Here is a 21175-nt window from a genome sequence, read left to right as displayed (position 1 = left end):
TATATCCTGTGGATAAGCCTTGAGACAGGCCAAAACAGGAATGAAAGAGTTAATTAGCAAGGTGCTTTCAAAAAGCCTTGACAAATACTTAACATACATACATACATACACATATACATATACATATACATATACATATACATATACATATACATATACATATACATATACATATATATATATATATATATATATATATATATAATTTGTAAAAAAGGCATACTGAAATGCTGATCTCCGGGACAAAAACATTTTATTAAATACTGAGCTTTCATTAGCAACTACTAATGTTATCAAAGTGCAAGCTAACATTAGGAAGCCCTCATCTTTATAGCTCTTTAGGTGTCGGCAATTTGCCCACTAAGCGCGTTGCAGGTCCATCCGCCTATGATTGGCTGCATCGCTCCTAATTCGGTTGTGTTGGCCATCATCCGCGGATGAGGCGGATGTGGGCCAAGACAACCGAATGAGGAGCGATACAGCCAGTCATGGCAAAAAACACATTTTTTTTACAAGACGGGTGGTGTAAGGAACAAAGCTGTTGAAGAATCTAGGAGTCCTGCTAGAAATACTTCGAAAGGGAGAGTTCAGTAGAACTGCTTGCCAAAGGCAAAGATACCATAAGCCCCCTTGTCTTGAATGTATCCGATTAGTACCATCCCACCTATGAAAAAGAAAAATTTTCTTGCCGAGCAACAGGGCGTAGTCTTCTGCTTCCAGCCAGGGGGTGCAAATCTGGATATGCTTGAAGTGCAGTGTAGCCATCAACCTGGTGTAATGGTCCTTCAGAGGCCCTTTGCCTTTGATAAGAGAACCACCGCATGTAAGGAAAAGTTGACAGAATATTCTCAGCTCAGGGTTGAACTGAGGGGTCCCTGGTGCTCTCTGAGCTTGGAGGCTTTCCTGTAGACGTTTCTTTACACAACTAACGCACAAAACCCTTTCGAATTTCTAATCTGTTGCATTTTAGTATTTAATGGCCACGGGCCTCACTGTGTTAAGGATTGGTGTTAATAGTACAGCTAGACCATGCTGTGTTTTGCTCATGTGTAACTCACAGATTGGATGCCAAATTGTGATTTTATCTGTTATTTATTATTTTATTTTTAGAATTTTTGACCGGATATTCTGTGAACTTTTTTTTTTGTTTTTTTTAAATCCCATTTATATCCCGCCCTTCTCCGAAAACTCAGGGCGGCTTACAATCTAAGAAGCACAAATCAATGTGCTTAGCAATTGTCACTGCACGTTTTTTTTTGTTCGTCAGAAAGTTCATTTCTAACTGTACATTTTCCCCTGCTCTCTGCACCTGTTGTGATAACTTATCTGGTAACCATAGTGAATCCCATATGACTAGCTACGTTATGGTTTCAGTCTGTTTAGTGCGCATGTCTAGAAAAGTTCCCAGAGTTTTTTTTCTGTATTGTTTAATCACTTTGCTGTTACTGACTGTTACGTTAGGATGTAGTGAGCTAGCTCTGTATAATATATATTTAGTAAAAGGTATTTAGTAAGATTATGCGTCGTGTTTTTCTTGCCTTCCTGCATGCATATCATGCATTCTTTGAAGCACGGTCCTTCGCCCTCTACAAAGGTGTTTTTTACCTTGACAGCAATAGCCTTCATTCTATGTATATGCCTGCTTATTAGGGCTTTCACCCCCCCAGCGGCATTATTACAAAGTCAGCTTAATTGCCCCCAACAATCTGGGTCCTCATTTTACCTACCTCGGAAGGATGGAAGGCTGAGTCAACCTTGAGTCTGGTGGGATGCGAACTTGCACTAATTGCAGGCAGCTGGTGTTACTTAAGGAGGCATTAGCCCACTGCTCCACCAAGGCTCTTTCAAGGTTTTTAACTTGTCTCTGGTCTTTGACTGTAATAAACCTACTTGAAACTTGCAGACGTTACATTACTAAGGTAAGTAACACTATCAGTGTTAGTAGGCGGTGGGGTTTGCTCTCATTCTATATCAGGGGTCTTCAAACTTGGCCCTTTTATGACTTGTGGACTTCAACTCCCAGAATTCCTCAGCCAGGCATGCGTGCCTGGCTGAGGAATTCTGGGAGTTGAAGTCCACAAGTCATAAAAGGGCCAAGTTTGAAGACCCCTGTTCTGTATGTTAGTAGCTTGCTCTGTCAGTGTTAGGTGGAAGTGGTCTCGGTGGGTTGTTGTTTGGGCTGTTGTTTACTGTTAACTTGTTTGTCTAGCTTGGTAGTTCCTTGACTGGGGTGTTCTTTGCTTCTTGATTGGGTTCTAATGTTAATCGTGGCGTTAATCTCTGCTCAACTAGGTGTCGATTGCTGGTGAGGAGATGTTTTGATCTCATTCCTTTTTGGATGTTTTGATTGTCTCTTTTGAATGGTATGTAGACATTGTTTATCTCTCTGTGCCTGTGGAAGTTTGTTTGGACTGAGTGCCAGGCTTCCAGGAACCCTTTAGCATTTTTACAATTGGCTTGGTTTAGGATGCTCACAGTTCCCCAACTGAAGCTAGGGTGGAGTCTGTCCAGGTGTTGTGAAAGTAATAATTTTCATCATGTCTTCCCACTGTTACTTGGGGTGCGCTCATGAACTGAAAGCAAACCCCACTCTCTTCTACCACCGATGATATTACCTAGTTTGGTAATGAAACGTCTGCAAGGAAACAACCACACTCAGAGAGCACCAAGGAAAAAGCTCTTCTTCAAAAGGGTTGTGGGACTAGTATTATAAATGTGCAGAGCGAGAATTGATGTCATTCAAGCAGTTGAATGTTAGATGCTCCCACTGCTAAATGAAAGCATTTTATGCAGCAGCTCAAAATGTTGGAAGAAACAAAGGCTGGTTTAAAAAAAAACGAACAACTCAAGATGCTACCTGTGATCACACACACAAGAGAAGGAAGTTTCACTCCATTGCTGACACAATGCTCGTACTCTGTGGGGGGGGGGGAAGAGAGCAAAGTACGGAATTATTTACGTAGGCTACGAAAGGCAAGTTCCCTTTTAAACTAAGCCCAGAATTTTGAAAAGTGAACTGGAGTCCCAATGAAATTTCAAAGGGAATGCATCCTCAGTTTGGTACAGCCAATTCTGTCTGATTTCTTGCATAGGGAGACAAAAAAGGAAAAAGAAAAAAGGCAGCTTCTAGGCTGCCAAATTTTAGGGGGTACCAAAATTGGAAAGGCTTCCAATAAACAATACAAGCATAAAACCTGAACATCTTTTTTCGGAGTGTTTTCTTTCTACGCTTTTCAAAAACTGACCCATAAAATCGTTTTGAGTGGCAACGAACAACACGCTAATCAGACACAGCAAGCCACAAAATAAATAAATAAATAAAGGTGGTCCTCGGCTCACGACACCAACTGAGCCTAAAAAAATCTCATTGCTAAAACAAGGCCATTGTTAAGTGAGTTTTGCCCCATTTTATGACTTTTCTTGCCACAGTTCTTAAGTGTGTGGTCGTTAAATGAATCATGTCATTATCTGTAATCTGTCATTAAACAGATCTAGTTTAATGCAATCCCACTGATTGCTTTGTCGGAAACTGGCTGGGAAGGTTACAAATAGTGACCGCATGGCCTCGGATGTTGCTTTACGAAGCATCCATATTTTGATCACGTGACCGTGGGGGATGCTGCAACCGTTGTTAAGTGTGAACAATAGACATAAGTCCCTTTTGCCAGTGCCGTTGTAGCTCTGAATGGTCACTAAACGAATGTTTGTAAGTTGAGGACTCTTTTGTCGTCGGAATATGAAGGGGAGGTATTTCCATAGGGAGACCACCCAGTGAGTTGGAGGGGACCATGGTGCCCATAAACATCAACCAACAGGCTGACTGGAAGTGATGGGAGTTGAGGTCCAGCAGGTTGGCCTTATGCCAAATGAGGGAGGCTGTTTTAAGAGAACAAGATGGGGTGAAGTGGGGTCAAAAGTAGCCAAAGACAGCTTTACGGGGAGGGATAACATCTGTGGAAGTGATCTTCCTTCATGATGAGAAAGACTAAGGAAAAGGATCCAGTTGAACTTATACATCGGGCTTGGCCCTAGTATGGTTTGCAAAATGAGAAGAACAAGAGTTCTGGTGAGAATATAAAATGACCCGCTATTATTACAACTTTGGGCCTTCGGAGTGGGTTATATTACCAGAGCAAGACCAAGATCAGATAGGAAAGTTCATCTCACCACCCACTCTTAACCTGATCTCTTCAAGGAAGAGCAGCGAGGACAAATCGCTAGTTGATTCACCGTGAAGATGGCTGGTTTTTAAGAAACTGTAAAAGCTTTCTTGACAGCTCACCTTTTAAAGCTTCTAACAGGATGGAAAAATCTTCATCCTCTAGAAAAAGAAAAGAACAAGAAATTATTACACAAAGATCATGGTTATAAATTCACTTTCCTTAGGCTGGCTGAAAAAGTTGGGGATGATAATCCCAAAGCATGTGGAGATTACCAACTGGAGAAAGTTGATCTATACATTATATCTTAAGAGCAACTAGATGGTGTCCAATTTTAGTTATGAGGCCCAAGGAAGAACAAATTCACCTCCCATCAAACAGAAATGTTCTAAATATACTTGATTGCAACCGAAAAACTGCCATCCTACATCTACATGGAGAAAAGCCCGTCTCTGCTAACAAATCTTGAGCCAGAAAATAAGAACCACATTCAAATTTGATGAGACAGTCTGGTATTTGAAGACATCTACACCAGCCTGGAAATTCAAATCATTCTCATCTCTAGATAGGGATTAAAATAAACCAAGCAAAGCTGTTGGTTTTTGAGTGTGTATGACGGATGTGTATGAGAGGGGAACTGTCTTCTTGTGGATGTCAAATTCAAAACAACTCAGAATGACAAGTCACGCAGACAGCTGTGGATCAAGTCAAAGAGCAATAACATTTTAAACTATATTTTTTAAAAAATTTACATTGTAATCTTGAAATATACATGGACAACACAGCCAAGCAATCTCAGCAATGGGTATATGAACTCTGATTATTAAGTTCCTATCTGATCATTCTACTTGCATGCCAGCTAAGCCAAGAAGGGATGGAAGGCAATCATAAAGCTTATTTTTAATACCTCTTGCCACAGAGAGCAGAATGGTCCAGAATCATCACAAACCTCTAACATGCAGACTCTTTCAAAGATCACATCTGGAACCATACACTGTCCTAATCCACAATGAGGTTGGCTTGGCTTGGCTTATATTGGGTTGGGTTATATTGGGCTAAGCGACGCGGTGGCTCAGTGGGAGACCGATATGATCATTTCAAACTTATTTGTTCTCATCAGTCAGCCATACCCTTCTGAGATTCGAACCTGGGCCGACTGCATCTTAAGCAGTTGTTTTAACCCCTAGGCCACAGGCTCTCGCTCTCTCTTTGTTAGCTGAGAAGCAAGAGAGATATGTGTTAAATGTTTGTTAAGCATTCAGAATAAACTTGCTTAGTCCCAGACACGGGATAAATCTTATTTCCTGTTTCAGCCTAGCAGGCCATCTTACAGGCAGTAGCCACAGCAGTGGCAGCTCATATTTGGCCTAGGGGTTAAAACAACTGCTTAAGATGCAGTCGGCCCAGGTTCGAATCTCAGAAGGGTATGGCTGACTGATGAGAACAAATAAGTTTGAAATGATCATATCGGTCTCCCTTTATTCTTTGTTAGCAAGCCAAAAAAAATATTACACAAATATGAGCTGCCACTGCTGTGGCTACTGCCTGTAAGATGGCCTTGGGCTAGGCTGAAACAGGAAATAAGATTTATCCCGTGTCTGGGACTAAGCAAGTGTATTCTGAGTGCTTAACAAACATTTAACATATACATATTATATATATATATATGTATATGTATATATATGTATATGTATATATATATATATATATATATATATATATATATATATATATATATATATATATATATATATATATATATATATATATATATATATATATACATACATACATACATACATACACATATATATACACATATGCATATACATATATATACACATAAACATATACATATACATATATATATATATATATATATATATATATATATATATATATATATATGCACACACACACACACACACATACATACATACACACATATATGAGTAACGAGGTGGCTCAGTGGGTTAGGACACTGAGCTTGTCGATCAGAAGGTTGGCAGTTTGGCGGGTCGAATCCTGAGTGCCGCGTAACAGAGTGAGCGCCTGTTACTTGTCCCAGTTTCTGCCAACCTAGCAGTTCGAAAGCACATAAAAATGCAAGTAGAAAAATAGGGACCACTACAGTGGGAAGGTAACAGCGTTCCGTGCGCCTTTGGCGTCTAGTCATGCCGGCCACATGACCACAGAGACGTTCTTGGACAACCACTGGCTCTTCGGCTTTGAAACGGAGATGAGCACCGGCCCCTAGAGTTGTAAACGACTAGCACGCATGTGCAGGGGAACCTTTACCTTTTTATATTGGGTTGAGTCATATTGGGTTGGGTTGGGTTGGGTTATATTGGGTTGGGTTATATTGGGTTGGGTTGGGTTATATTGGGTTGGTTGGGTTATATTGGGTTGGGCTGGGTTATACTGGGTTGGGTTGGGTTATACTAGGTTGGGTTATATAGGGTTGGGTTGGGTTATACTGGGTTGGAATCTAGCATGTTATGAATATTCAGCTAAGTGTACTTTATTTAACTAATCATGGCTTACTTCAATGACAAGATATAGAGTCAGACCTGTCCAACTGGTGCTGCTAATAAGGAGAGCTGGTCGGCCTGGACGGTGTGTGGCACTTCCACTGATGGCATCAAACTGGGTAAAGGCAGATCTTTCAACATGATCTGGAGGGAAGGATTCCACCCTGAGAACACAAAAATTAGCAGGGAATGTTCTTAGCGAATGCACACATAGACATGCACCTCTGTACAAAACACACAACTCTCAGGACAGTCAATGAGGCAACAGAGCCCTTCCACATAGCAACCTTAGCCCATTTACTGAATGAACCATTTGGGAGATTCAGATAATAATCTTGATTTTTGGCTACTGTAGATTAACACACCTATGACACCATCTGAGAGTCGGGGTTTCAAGCTTATTAATTTGTTAATGCAGTGGATATCAGGAAGAGATGAATGTTCATATGGAAAGGAGGAGCCATCCATTAATTGGCAATCACTTCCCGTGTCCATTCCAGTGTTACACAGGACCAAATTGATTGGATTCTTTTGTTACCTATGGGTAGCAATAGCACTTAGACTTATATATACCGCTTCACAGTGCTTTACATTCTTCTTTAAGCAGTTTACAGTCAGCCTATTGTCCCCAACAATCTCAGAAGGATGGAAGGCTAAGTCATCCTTGAGACAGTCGGGATCAAACTTTTGACTGTGGGCAGAGTCAGCCTGTAATGCTGCATTCTAACCACTAGGAAGGAAGGAAGGAAGGAAGGGCAATAGCACTTAGACTAATATACCGGTCCACCGTGCTTTTATAGCCCTCTCTGAGCAGTTTACAGAGTCAGCATATGGCCCCCAACAATGGGTCCTCGTTTTACCAACCTTAGGATGGAAGGCTGAGTCAATCTTGGGCTGACCAGGATCAAAATCCTGGCAATGGGCAGAGTTTGCCTGCAAGCCTGCATTCTAACCACTGCACCACCAGGGCTCTAATATCCAAGATCCAATAACTTTAAATGAGGTACTGCAGATACAGAGAGTCCTCAGCTTATGACCATTCCCTTGGAAACCATTCAAAGTTATGATGGAGTTGAAAAAAAGTGACTTACTGCCAACCGGTCCTCGCACTTACAAACATTGCAGCATCCCCGCTATCAAATTATCATGATTTGGCCGCTTGGCAACCAGCATGCATTTACAATAGTAGCAGTGTTCTGGTGTTCGCACATGATCTTCCCAGCTGACTTCCAACAAGCACAGTGACTGGGGGAAGTCAAATTCACTTAATAACCACAGAATTTTGCTTAACAGCAAAAAAAATGTAAAAAATGGATGCAGTCACATGATCATTTAAGGACCGCTTAGCAATGAAAGTTCCAGTCTCAACTGTAGTCATAAGTGGAGGACTACCTGTAAACATGCCACAATATTTAAAAAGGCACAATACTTAGAAGCAGAGACACGTTTCAGATTAGGCTTGTTCTTTCATTTAAGAGAGTACAAACGGAACAGGTTTTAACTCACGCTTTAAAAGGAGCATAGTCTTCGGAGAGCCTGATGAACAATTTGTGCTGTTCGCTCAGGGGTGTTTCCTTAAAGAAAGATGCTGGCTTGTCGTAGAGGGTTATTGCTCTGGAACACAACAGGTTTTAATGGTCAAGTAATATCAATAAAACTCAAAAGAGAGTTCTAAGGGGACAAAAAGAATAATTTCAACTCATCGAAAATGTAAAGGTAAAAAGGTAAAGCTAAAGGTTCCCCCGCACATGCGTGCTAGTCGTTTCCGACTCTAGGGGCCGGTGCTCATCTCTGTTTCAAAGCCGAAGAGCCAGCGCTTGTCCGAGGACGTCTCCGTGGTCATGTGGCCGGCATGACTAGACGCGAAAGGCGCACGGAACGCTGTTACCTTCCCACCGTAGTGGTCCCTATTTTTCTACTTGCATTTTTACGTGCTTTCGAACTGCTAGGTGGGCAGAAGCTGGGACGAGTAAAAGGCGCTCACTCTGTTACGCAGCACTCGAGATTCGACCCGCCAAACTGCCGGCCATCTGATCGACAAGCTCAGCATCCTAACCCACTGAGCCACCGCGTATGTAAAAGTTAAAAAGTTAAAAGTATGTAAAAGACGTATGTAAAAGTTAGTGTTGTGACTCAGGGCCAGCCTGTGGGTCCGACAGCCGGCTCCGATGTATCGGATGACTCAGATGAGGGGGAGGGAAACGAACCGGCTGATGATGGTTTGGAGGCTTTGCAGAGCCCTCAGCCGGGGACCTCTTCTCAGCTGCGTGAGCCCGAGAGTGCGGAGGAAGATGACCCACAGCTGGCCCTGTTCAAGGACGCCCGACGCAGGAGGCAGTCGAGCAGGAACAAACAAAGAAAGGCTGTGGGACTCCTCGGGAGGAGGCACAGGGAGACCACGCCCTGAGCTCTCTATAAAAGGAGTGTTTGGGGAGGGGCTGGTTGCTGAAAGCAACTTTTCCGCTTGAGAAGACAAGCTCTAGTGTTTTTGTTAACTGCGTAATAAATCTTGGCAGATGCCTTTTAGCCTTGGACGCTCTCCAGTCTCTTCTTTCTGAATAGGGGTTTGCCTTACTACAAGGCCAGAAGAGGGCTGGTTCAGAACAGTTAGCTAGGAGATTTCCTGGGATAAGAAGATATATATTGTCAAACAGCTAAATAATGCCCAGGCATCATATTTGCAACTTGACGTATTTGAATGTTTTATTTTATTTATTAAAGTTGTAGACTGCATAAAAGTGACTCCATGCAGTTTGTAGAGGACCAGCCATAAACGTCAATTCAGGGATCACAGAGGCTGGAGAGATGCAGGCCCTTCACAAAAATCCAGAATGAAATATTTTTGCATTCCATGGTACTGTTCTCAATGGCCACTTAGACTGATCTACCCTTTTTAAAAAAATAAAAATAATGCTCAGAATATTTGACTGAGGTACTAAGAACAAAGAAATACAAGGTCATAAAGATATACATTCAGAAATATATCTGATCTACTTGAAAGAATTCATACGTCATTAATTTGCATCTGTTTACCCTGGTGAACAAAATACTAATAATTCTAGAGCAGGAATCACTCCTTTGAGGTGTAATGGGAAAAGCTTAAGCTTAAAAAATAGGGAATCTTCTTTGGAGTTGATGTGTCTGTTTAAATGTTTATAGATCCAGCCATTTATTACAAGAAGACAGTGGTGAAAATAGTTTAGATGTTAAGCAGCATTTTTAAAAATGGTTTAGATACTGAAAAGTATTTTTTTAAAAAAAAATACAAAATACCCTCTGTAATAAAAAGGATCAGATAGGTTGGCAGCAGTATCATAACTAAAGAAAAACAGAAATGAATTCCAAGTAATTTTAAACTCCTGAAGCACCTGATATTGCAGTTCATTTGAAGATCCTCTTTCATTGCGTTGGTCACACAAATGTTATAGTTGGACAAGGAGCCAAATAATTCTTCATACCTAGAAGAAATGAAAATGTAACTTGCTACTGAAATTAATAATTTCTTTAGATGTTTGTATAGAAATATAGGTTTCCCCCCATTTCTTTAAAAAAAAATGAAATGGCAATGAGAACAAATGTTACAGGACTCCAAATATTAATATCTATCTTTGATTTCCTTTCTCAATACTTTTAAAACACAGAAATGCCATTTATATCTATAATCACCTTGTATCCTGTATCACTGAGCATTATCATTAAAATAATAATATATAATTTCTTATAAGGCAGAAATGCACATTTCTTAGAGAAGAAGAAGAAGGCACAATGAAAAATTGCCACCCACCAATAATATAGAAATATAAAATAACAGAGCTGGAAGGGACCTTGGAGGTCTTCTAGTCCAACCCCCTGCTCAGGCAGGAAACCCTATAGCATTTCAGACAAATGGCTGTCCAATCTCTTCTCAAAAACTTCCAGTGTTGCGAGCATTCACATGATGGTGTATGTAGGTGGAGCATAAGAGGTGAAGGACCACCTCGATGGAGTTCATCTTATCTGGCTTTGGAGCTGTGCCCACTTCAAAAATAATTTGGAAAAAGCGCATTGGGCCTCCCACAAGCCAAATGCTTCTGATTATCTGGACCCGTACCAATCGGGTTTCAGGCCCGGGCACAGCACGGAGACGGCATTGGTTGCGCTGGTGAATGATCTCTGGCAGGCTCGGGACAGGGGTTGCTCCTCTGTCCTAGTCCTATTAGATCTCTCAGCGGCTTTCGATACCATCGACCATGGTATCCTACTGCGGCGTCTCAGGGGGTTGGGAGTGGGAGGCACCGTTTTACAGTGGTTCTCCTCCTGTCTCCTGGGCCGCTCGCAGTCGGTGTTGACGGGAGGGCAGAGATCCACCCCGAGGCCTCTCGTTTGTGGAGTCCCTCAGGGGTCGGTTCTCTCGCCCCTCCTGTTCAACATCTACATGAAGCCGCTGGGCAAGATCATTCGTGGTTTCGGGGTGGGGTATCATCAGTACGCTGATGATACCCAACTTTTTCTTTCCACCCTGAACCAACCCAGCGATGCCCTCGCCGTGATGTCCCATTGCCTGGAGGCGGTCCAGGTCTGGATGGGGAGAAACAGGCTTCGTCTCAATCCTGCCAAGACTGAGTGGCTGTGCATATCGAAATCTCGGGTTAACCACACTATTCCACCTCTAACGATGGGGGGGTGAGGTGTTACCCCCCGTTGATAGGGCTCGCAACTTGGGCGTCGTCCTGGATTCACGGCTCAATTTTGAAGACCATATAGGAGCCGTGACCAGGGGGGCTTTTGCCCAGGTTCGCCTGGTGCGCCAGTTGCGACCCTACCTGGACCGAGATGCCCTACGCACAGTCACTCATGCGCTCGTGACCTCCCGTTTAGACTACTGCAATGCTCTCTACATGGGGCTGCCCTTGAGGACCACTCGGAGGCTTCAGCTGGTGCAGAATGCGGCCGCACAAGTTGTGATGGGGGTTTCCTGATACTCCCATGTAACACCTCTACTCCGCGAGCTGCATTGGCTTCCGGTTGCCCTCCAGGTGAGATTCAAGGTGCTGGTGATGACCTATAAAGCCCTTAATGGCTTGGGTCCGGGATATTTGAGGGAACACCTGCTGCCAGCATCAAGTTCCCTTCGTCCAGTGCGCTCACACAGGGAGGGTCTTCTCAGGGTGCCGCCGGTAAAAGATTGCCGGCGGATAACACCCAGGGAGAGGGCCTTCTCTGTGGGTGAGCCTGCCCTCTGGAACCAGCTGCCTGTGGAGCTTAGGACTGCCCCTGACCTTCGTTCATTCCGCCGGGACCTGAAGACCTGGCTCTTTGAGCTCTCCGGCCCAGGCTGAGAATTTTTAACTGGGGTTTTTATTTTTAGGGATAATTTAATTTTTTAATTGTTTTTTAACTTTTGTATTTTGTATTGGTTTGGTTTTTAAATACCCTGTAAACCGCCCTGAGTCCTTCGGGAAAGGGCGGTATATAAATCTAATAAAATAAAATAAATAAAATAAATAAATTCTCAGCCATTGATTAAAACAGCTTCCTCATTGTACATATTATTCTGACTCTGAGACAAAGTTTATTCTTATTCTTTTGAATTACACACGTATTATAAGAAAACTGGCACCTGGACATATATAAAAAGAGATTTGTCCTTCCAACGATTGGAAAGTTCAGCACATATCCCCAGATAATCAGCAAACTGAAGACCTGAGGTTACGTGTAGCAATCGTAATAGCATTTAAGACTTATATGCCGCTTCACAGTGCTTTGCAGCCCTCTCTAAGAGGTTTGCAGAGTCAGCATATTATTCCCCTCCCCCAACACTCTGAGTCCTCATTTTACCGACCTCGGAAGGATGGAAGGCTGAGTCCACCTTGAGCCGGTCAGGATCAAACTGCTGGCAGTGGGCAGATTCAGCCTGCAATCCTGCATTCTACCTACTGGGAAGGAAGGAGGGAGGGAAGGAAGGAAGGAAGGAAGGAAGGAAGGAAGGAAGGAAGGAAGGAAGGAAGGAAGGAAGGAAGGAAGGAAGGAAGGAAGGAAGGCCTTGCCTGCAATACTGCATTGTAACCATGGTGCCATCAAGGCTCATGATGGCACTGAAGGAATTATCATTCCAGCGCTTGCAGTGGGCTTCAAGTTGAGGAAGGCTAGACTGAACCACAATAAAGCAGCTGGATTTTTTTTTGACACAGAATTTGACATTTCGTGACATTTCATTTTAATAACACAGTGAGAAGTTCCACCTTCTTTGAAGAACAGAGCATCCCGCATGATGACAAACGGCTTGACCAAAATGCCAGAGGTGATGGGCAGGAAAAATTGTCTATATACAAAAGGGGCTGAAATGTTGTTGTTTTTTAAGTCTCCAGAAATGAGATAACATTGGGACATGGCTCAAGCAGACACCACCCTAATTGTTCTCTTTTTTTGGCTCTTTTTAGGTTATGAACTTACTGCTTTTACTGTTCATAGATGAAAATTATGTAGTCCTTGACTTACGACAACTGTTGGGACCAGAATTTCCTTTGCCAAGCAAGGCAGTCATTAAATGAGTCGTGCTCAATTTTACAACATTGTTGCCACAGTTGTTAAGCAAATCACTGCAGCTAAATGAATCACACAGCCATTAAGCAAATCTGGCTTGGCTTCGCTTGCTGGAAACTTACCGGAAAGGTTACAGATGGTGATCACATGACTCTGGGATGCTGTGCCCATTGTAAAATACAAGCCAGTTGCCAAGCACCAGAATATTGATCATGCGACCACGAAGATGCTGCCAGGGCCGTAAGTATGAGGACTAGTCATAAATCACTTTTTTCAGTGCCACTGGAACTTCAAATATTCACTAACTGAATGGTCATAAGAGGCTACCTGTACGGATAACGAAATGCAGTAATCTTTTCTTGAAAATATCTAATTTCTAATCTACAATACCTAATGATCTCTAGATCTAATTTGGTTGCCGCCGTTTTCCTTCCTTTTTTCTTTTTTTCTATTGTTTCAATTTTTCTTTCTTTCTCTGTCCTTTTTCTCTCTTGTAAAAATAAAGACAGAGAAATCTTATATGTATATAAACAGTCAGGCTTCCCTGAAAAATGGGGGAGGGGGCGGGGAATGTTGTGCTGCATTAAGAATTCTACTAACTTTAATTGAGTTGACTTCTTGATGCCACAGTATGTTTTTTTTCAGGCTCCTGAAGAAACCTGGAGGGGGAAAAAAGAGGGCAGCTTTAATCAATACCAAAGCGAGGCAACGCCCATGCAATCTATTTCTTATACGCTGCTCACTCGCTTCGAACTACAAGGTGGGCGGCATACAAATTTTAAAAATTTAAAAATATTTGAAAACCTTAATTCAGTAAATTATTCTCAAAGCACGCACAGTCCTCAGAGCAGAAATCGCTGCTTTTCGAATACCAAAATACAGTTGTGAACGTGGGAGCACATTTTGGAAGTGTACTTAGGTGCTAAGCATGCAGCAAGACAGTTTCCGAAATTCTTCCAACCTGGAAATACAAATACATATAGTCCTCCACTTACAGCAGTTTGTTTAATGACCCTATGAAGTTACAGCAGCACTTATGACCGTTTTTCACACTTACAACCGATGCAGGCATCCCCATATGTTCACGTGATCAAAATCCATATGCTCAGCAACTGACTCCTATTTATGACGGTCGTAGTGTCCCGGGGTCATGTGATTCCCCCCTTTTTTGTGATTTCCTGACCAGCAAAGTCGATGGGGAAACCAGATTCACTTAACTACTGCGGCCCTAACTTAACAATTACAGTGATTCGTTTAGCAACTGTGGCGAGAAAGGTCGTAAAATGGGGGCGAAATTCACTTAACAACTGTCTCGCTTAGCAACAGAAATTTTGGGCTGTATATATATATATATATATATATATATATATATATATATATATATATATATATATATATATATATATATATATATATATATATATTCCTTGATAAGATTAAAAATACGAATCCCAGGCATGTTAAAATTAACAAACAAATGAACACTGGGATAGAATTAAAAACTAAAACAGTTTTTATTGCTGAAAAATCAAGCTTTCGTTGGCCAACTGCCAACGTCATCAGGATGGAGATGCTGGGGTGGGGAGATTCCGTTTGTACTGTTGGTGTCTGCACTCTGCTCATGGAGCATGCTCAGATCTGTTTGTTGAGGTCTGCCGTATTTCTTTGAGTTGTCGCGCATCCGTTTTTGGGATGTATTTGTCTCTGTAACTTCATCAGACAATACAGCAGGCCAAGTGAACCTACCCGCCATGAATGTAACAACGCCTTAACATCACGGATAACACTGCCTTATATCCACGGTGTATCCGAGGCCACAGCGCGCATACTAACCCCTCACAAAGTCGGTGTTGCCCACAGACCTGATCGGACCTTACGAGCTTGCGTCATGCGCCCTAAAGATCCACTCCCCAATGAAGAAAAAGCCTCGGTCGTATACAAGATATCATGCCAGAATTGCAATTGCAATTACATTGGGGAGACAGCAAAACGACTGAGGACTAGGGTGCATGAACACAAGCTTGCTATTAGAAGACAAGAACAACGTTCACAGGTGTGGACGCACATGGCTACACATAACCATGCCTTTAATCTAGCAGGGACTGAGGCTATTGCCAGTGACAACACTAAAGGCGGCCGCCTGTTTAAGGAAGCCTGGTTTTCAAACCATTCCTCCATCAACCGGCATATAGACCTCCCCCCTGCATACCAGGCACTAAAAAATTGGGAAGAGCAACGACGTGCGCGACATGAAGACAAACAGCGCAAGAATTCACAAATTATCTCATTGCATCAAATCCAAGGTTGCACCAGCACACAACCACTCTGCAATGTCGAACACAAGGAAGAAGAGCAACAACCATTTAAGATCCCTGGCATGAGAACACGGACAATGACCAGGGTTATGGCTACAACACATGGAGCTATAAACAATTCACTTTTAACAACAGATACCCAGAGACAAATACATCCCAAAAACGGATGCGCGACAACTCAAAGAAATACGGCAGACCTCAACAAACAGATCTGAGCATGCTCCATGAGCAGAGTGCAGACACCAACAGTACAAACGGAATCTCCCCACCCCAGCATCTCCATCCTGATGACGTTGGCAGTTGGCCAACGAAAGCTTGATTTTTCAGCAATAAAAACTGTTTTAGTTTTTAATTCTATCCCAGTGTTCATTTGTTTGTTAATATATATATATATATATATATATATATATATATATATATATATATATATATATATATATATATATATATATATATATATATATATATATATATATATATATATATATATATATATATATATATATATATATATATATATATATATATATATATATATATATATATATATATATATATATATATATATATATATATATCTCCAGGGAAAGCGAAATGTTTTCAGTAATGTTTTGTTCTCTTAGGAAGATCGAGAGAGAAACAAGCCATAAAAATGTGGCTTCTACACCTTTTGGTAAAAAAAGGAAGAGTCCATCATCACCTCCTTAAGGAGCGTTTAAACACCCAGTGGGACCTGGCAGGAACAGGTAAGAGACATGCCTGATTACTGTGCAAAAAGAAATCAGATTTCGCTGGACAACTTTGCAATGGCCAACCGTCCCCCATAAATATCAAAAGTCTTGAACGCACCATTTAGCGATCTGGACGATCGGGTGCCTTTTCCCGTGAGTCAGTCCCATTAGAGTATACCCATAATTGTGCCAATCAATTGTTAGCTTGCTGTTTCGCAGTAGGCAAAATATCCAGCTGACCGCAATGCTGGGCAAACCGGGCGGATTCTGGTTATGGGGAGAAGAGAAAATATTTCAGAACAATCCCAGTAAATAAGATTGGTTCCTTTCTAATTTCTCTACCCACACACCCTCTCCTTATTTTATTTATATCCCGCCTTTATTATTTTTTATAAACAACTCAAGGCAGCGAACATATCTAATATTCCTTCCTCCTCCTATTCCACACACACACACCCAGCAACAACTCTGTGAGACTGGCTCAAAGTCACCCAGCTGATTCTCACACCTTAGGCAGGACTAAAACTCACCGTCTCCTGGTTTCTAGCTTGACACCTTAACCACCAGACCAAACCGGCTTATGATAGGCATTTCTTTCCAGAATAACAACTCAATGCCAGCGAAGGGACCCTTTTTTCCCCACTGAACCCAGGTGAGTCACCTACAACCAGTCTAATATTCCTGAACCCTAATTCCCAGCAGTCCTAAGACCCATGGCTAAAGCTGCAGTATAGCTCATTTTAACTTGGAAACCCAAAAATTCCCCATCCCTCAATCCTTCTACGTGAGATCTCTGGGCTCTTTCTCTTTCTTCTTGCAAACTTTATATTATAAACTTCTAAGAGCGGCAAGGAGAACAATATTTAAAAATTGCACCCATAGATTGTGTGAATTATTCTTGAGATATCCAACTCTCTCTCTGTTCCAGTGCTGTAATCATGGCGTGTTCTGTTAGCCCATGTAGGACGCGTACTTATTTTATATTCTTTATAAAATAACACCTACATCTGATACACTATTCACAGGATGTGTCAGGTCTACCATGCTGTTGTCCTGCCATTCTGTGGGGGGGGAGGTTTCTGCCATTCTTTGCATCCTTTCACTTCTGCTGTAACCCCTTGGGAATTAGGGAGATGGATTGTCTTTGGAGAAGAAACAGGCTCCTTCCCAACTGAGTCCAGGCTGGTTCCAAGGTCCTCGTGCCCTGAGAATGACCTGTTATCTACCCAGCACCTCAACCTTCTCAAAACAAACTTGCGGCATCGTTTTGGCTGCTGGGGGGGGAGGTTGGGAGGGTTGGGTTTGGGGAAAGTGGGACCTTCAGATTCCGCCTGACTTCTCTGCATCCACTATCTCTCAGTAAAAGTTCTTTTGATTAAACTTAATGGGATCAATTGGGGCAGGTCCTAACAGGATGGTAGCCAAATAAAAACTAAGTTAAGCAAGCACTCTTCAGCAACCTTTATGGCTCTTTTTAAAAAGCTGGACTGATGCTGTGGTTTAAATAAGAGGCAGGAGGCGAGATGGTGTTAAAACCTGGAAGTGTGCATACCTGGAGAAGCACATAGCCTGGTGGAGCAATCCTTAGCAGCGTGTACAAGAGTTGGAAACTCTGCACAATCACTTTTATGATATACTGGAAAAACCTGGGCCCAACTGCAAAGGAAAAGAAACTCTGGTCAAGGCTTGATGCTAAGTAACGTTTGGATGCAGGTAATCCTCACTTAGAACCATTCCTTTAGTTTGCTGTTCGAAGTTATAACGGCACTGGAAAAAAACACTTATGACCTGTTTTCAGACAACTGTTGCAGCATCCCACGGTCATGTGATCAAAATTTGAACGCTTGGCAACTGGCATGTATTTATGACGGTTGCGGTGTCCCGGGGCCACGCAATCCCCTTTTGCGACCTTCTGACACGCAAAGTCAGTCCAGGAAGCCAGATTCACTTAACAACTGCAGTCCCAAGGGTGCTTTTTCCAAGAGGCAATTGGACGCTCTTGTTTTTCTTTGAAGAGCCAAAGCTGAAGAAGCTTCTTGGATGAGAAGGGAAACGTCGTCTTCAAAGGAAAACAAGGAAGTCCAGTTCCCTCTTGAAAAAGCACCTTTGGGACAACCCTGACCTGGGTGACTGAGAATCTCCATAGACATTTATTTATTTATTGATTGATTGATTGATTGATTGATTGATTGATTGATTGTGGTTTTATATACCGCCCTATTCCCAAAGGACTCAGAGCGGTTTACAGGGCAAAGTTAAAAACAATATAAGTTAAAATAGAGTTAAAATAAAATTAAATAACAATTAATAGCCCAAAAAGTTAAAAATTTAAAAATTTAAAACCCCTCGGTCCAGGCCAGATAAATCAAATAACCAGGTTTTTAGGTCCCGGCGAAACGAACAAAAGTCGGGGGCAGTCCGGAGATCCACAGGCAGATCATTCCATAGGGCAGGCACACCCACTTGTTAACCGCTTAACAAGTGTGGCCAGATTGCAAAATGGGGCAAAATTCATGTCTTGCTTAGCAACAAAAATGTTGGGTTCAACTGTGGTCGTAAGTCAAGGACCACCTGTAGCTGAAAAGCCTTACGAGGTGTTCAAATGCAAGGATGCCCTCAACCTTCAATGTTCTACTTAAAATTGAACACTACAAAACATTCTATCACACCGAATGTCCTCAGACTGAAAAGGGCTGTGCCTGGTGGAATTGACCAGAATACACCACAAGCCAGCCCAAGTCTTTAGATACTTCCTTGACAACATCCATCCAGCCTCCAACCTCCCCTTGAAAGCGAAGGAGGTTGTGGAGAAGGTGGACGAGCTTCACCTGCAGAAGATCCGGAAGATGGCAGATTGGTTGGACTTATTTCATCCAGGTTACAGGCCAGAGGTGGCACCGACTATACTTGTTGATGACTAGTGCTAATATGCTTTGACCAACACTTCACTGTTTTTATGCCATTTCTTCCTTGCTGGTCTTGCCAAAAATAGCAAAGAAAGAGTCAGAGGAGGGAGATAAAAGACTGGTGAATGAAAGGATTATTCAGATCTCCCGCAACATTTCTGTACAAATAAACTTGGCCTGACTCGACGTCAGTTTTTGCATGGGTACGTACATAAATGAAACAATGCAACATGCATCCTACCTTGCCAGATTTTGAGCTCCGTAAGGGGAACAATCTCAATGTTTTCATTGCTGATGATCTCATTGTGTGGTTTTGTGCCTGAAAGAAAAGCAAATAGTGGTTAGGAGATTTTGTCCAGAATCTCCAAGAAGAACATACAGAAGCTCTGAAGTCAATTCCTCACTGGTCAATTATAGAAAAAACTTGTATAAAAACTTCTCCGGCCTCCATTAGTAACAAATAAGTGTAATACTTAAGAGCTGGAATGGGACAATTTATTGAGTCTCTAGACCAGGGGTCTCTGAACTTGGCAACTTTTAAGACTTGAGGATTTCAACTCCCAGAATTCGTCATCAATCCAGCCGGAATTCTGGGAGTTGAAGTCCACAAGTCTTAAAATCGCCAAGTATGAAGACCCCTGCTCTAGACGATGGTTGTCCAATCTTTTGACTTCCCTGAGTCATACTGAGTGAATAATAATAATAATAATAATAATAATAATAATAATAATAATAATAAGTTGGAAGGGACCTTGGAGGTCATCTAGTCCAACCCCCTGCTCAGGCAGGAAACCCTATACCATTTCAAACAAATGGCTGGCCAGTCTCTTCTTAAAAACTTCCAGTGTTGGAGCATTCACCACTTCTGGAGGCAGGTTGTTACACTGGTTAATTGTTCTGTCAGGAAGTTTCTCCTTAGTTCTAGGTTGCTAATGTAAATAAACCACATAATAATATTAAAACTTTACAATTTTGCAGGGCTGCACTAATAGCTGTCCAGGACCATGTGATCTAGATATTGAATCTAAATTTCTCAGATCAGTAATCCAAATTAAAGTTTCCATACATTCACTGGATTTCACTGTAGGCTTTCAAAACTAGACCAGACAATCATTTGGCTAGGATGATATCAGTTCTCCTGTCTTGAGCAAGGGGGTTGGACTATAAGACCTCTGTGGTCCCTTCCACTCCTATGTTTTATAGAAGGTTAGAAAGCTTTTTGAAATAATGAATAGAGAGATCTCTGCCCTAAATGATCTTCTCCAATGGGATCTGCCTTGTGGCAGGTATCTGACCCACTTCAAAGAAAGAAATGAGCGCTGAAGACTTCTGCTGTTACTTATTATTGTGAAACCATCAGCCAGATGAAAAACAGGAACAATTATGCTTCTCTTCCTAAACAGGGCAGGTTATTTAAAAAACAAACAAACCTCAAATTACTTCCGTGACTAATTGCATTCTGATTAAGCAGGGCTAGTTTACACACAAGCTTTTCAGAAATAGCTTGGCTGCCCCATCCCTTTGGCCTGGTTTTGAGATGATGGCAGCCGTAGGTCAGGTTCAAAAGAAAACATACCATAAAAGGAAGCAGGGGGACCCAAAGAACATTGTGGGAGGAGATCACTGTAATAAGTTATATCTGGAATAATCTTAAGAAAACTGGCTCTTTGTTCCTTTGTTGCCTGCATTTTTTTGCCGTCAGTAAGTCTGCACACCTGTTGATTAATTCTGCTTATTCTGGCTGTCTCATACTCCCCCTCCACCCACAAAAAGGGCCTTGATTTTGGCAGTTGTTGCTTCTGCAATTTTAAATACCCATAAGTGCAAATCAATTGCATCCATCAATTTTGTTGGCGATGGGCAAAAAACTTTTCAGAGATTAGATCCATGGATCCATGAATTCCATGGATGAGAATCCTAAAGGGGAAAACAACTCAAGAAGCTTGGGAAATTTTGAAAAGTGAGATAATAAAGGCCCAGTCTAGTACAATACCAACAAAGAAGAAAAAT

At 42.0% G+C, this 21175-nt stretch overlaps 1 protein-coding gene across 3 annotated transcripts in view; it reads right to left on the bottom strand.

Moving 5' to 3' along the window:
• The window catches only part of ALG1 (ALG1 chitobiosyldiphosphodolichol beta-mannosyltransferase), a 29636-nt gene that overhangs the window by 5506 nt on the left and 2955 nt on the right, over positions 1-21175 (bottom strand). Inside the window, exons 2-10 of one of the 3 annotated variants that reach the window (XM_081338614.1) lie at positions 19407-19484; positions 17812-17915; positions 16378-16526; positions 10060-10149; positions 8198-8305; positions 6731-6855; positions 4283-4321; positions 2858-2917; positions 690-800 (exon numbers count right to left, since the gene is read on the bottom strand). In XM_081338614.1, the coding sequence (XP_081194740.1) occupies positions 690-800; positions 2858-2917; positions 4283-4321; positions 6731-6855; positions 8198-8305; positions 10060-10149; positions 16378-16526; positions 17812-17915; positions 19407-19484 (864 nt within the window). The remainder of the gene's footprint in view (positions 1-689; positions 801-2857; positions 2918-4282; positions 4322-6730; positions 6856-8197; positions 8306-10059; positions 10150-16377; positions 16527-17811; positions 17916-19406; positions 19485-21175) is intronic. The other 2 variants (XM_081338615.1, XM_081338616.1) reach the window with 2 other exon arrangements.

Source organism: Vipera berus (genome assembly GCF_964194415.1).
Source record: "Vipera berus genome assembly, chromosome: 13".
Lineage (NCBI taxonomy): Eukaryota > Metazoa > Chordata > Lepidosauria > Squamata > Viperidae > Vipera > Vipera berus.
The sequence above is the reverse complement of the archived record's forward strand: the minus strand, read 5'-3'. Positions and strand labels throughout refer to the sequence as shown.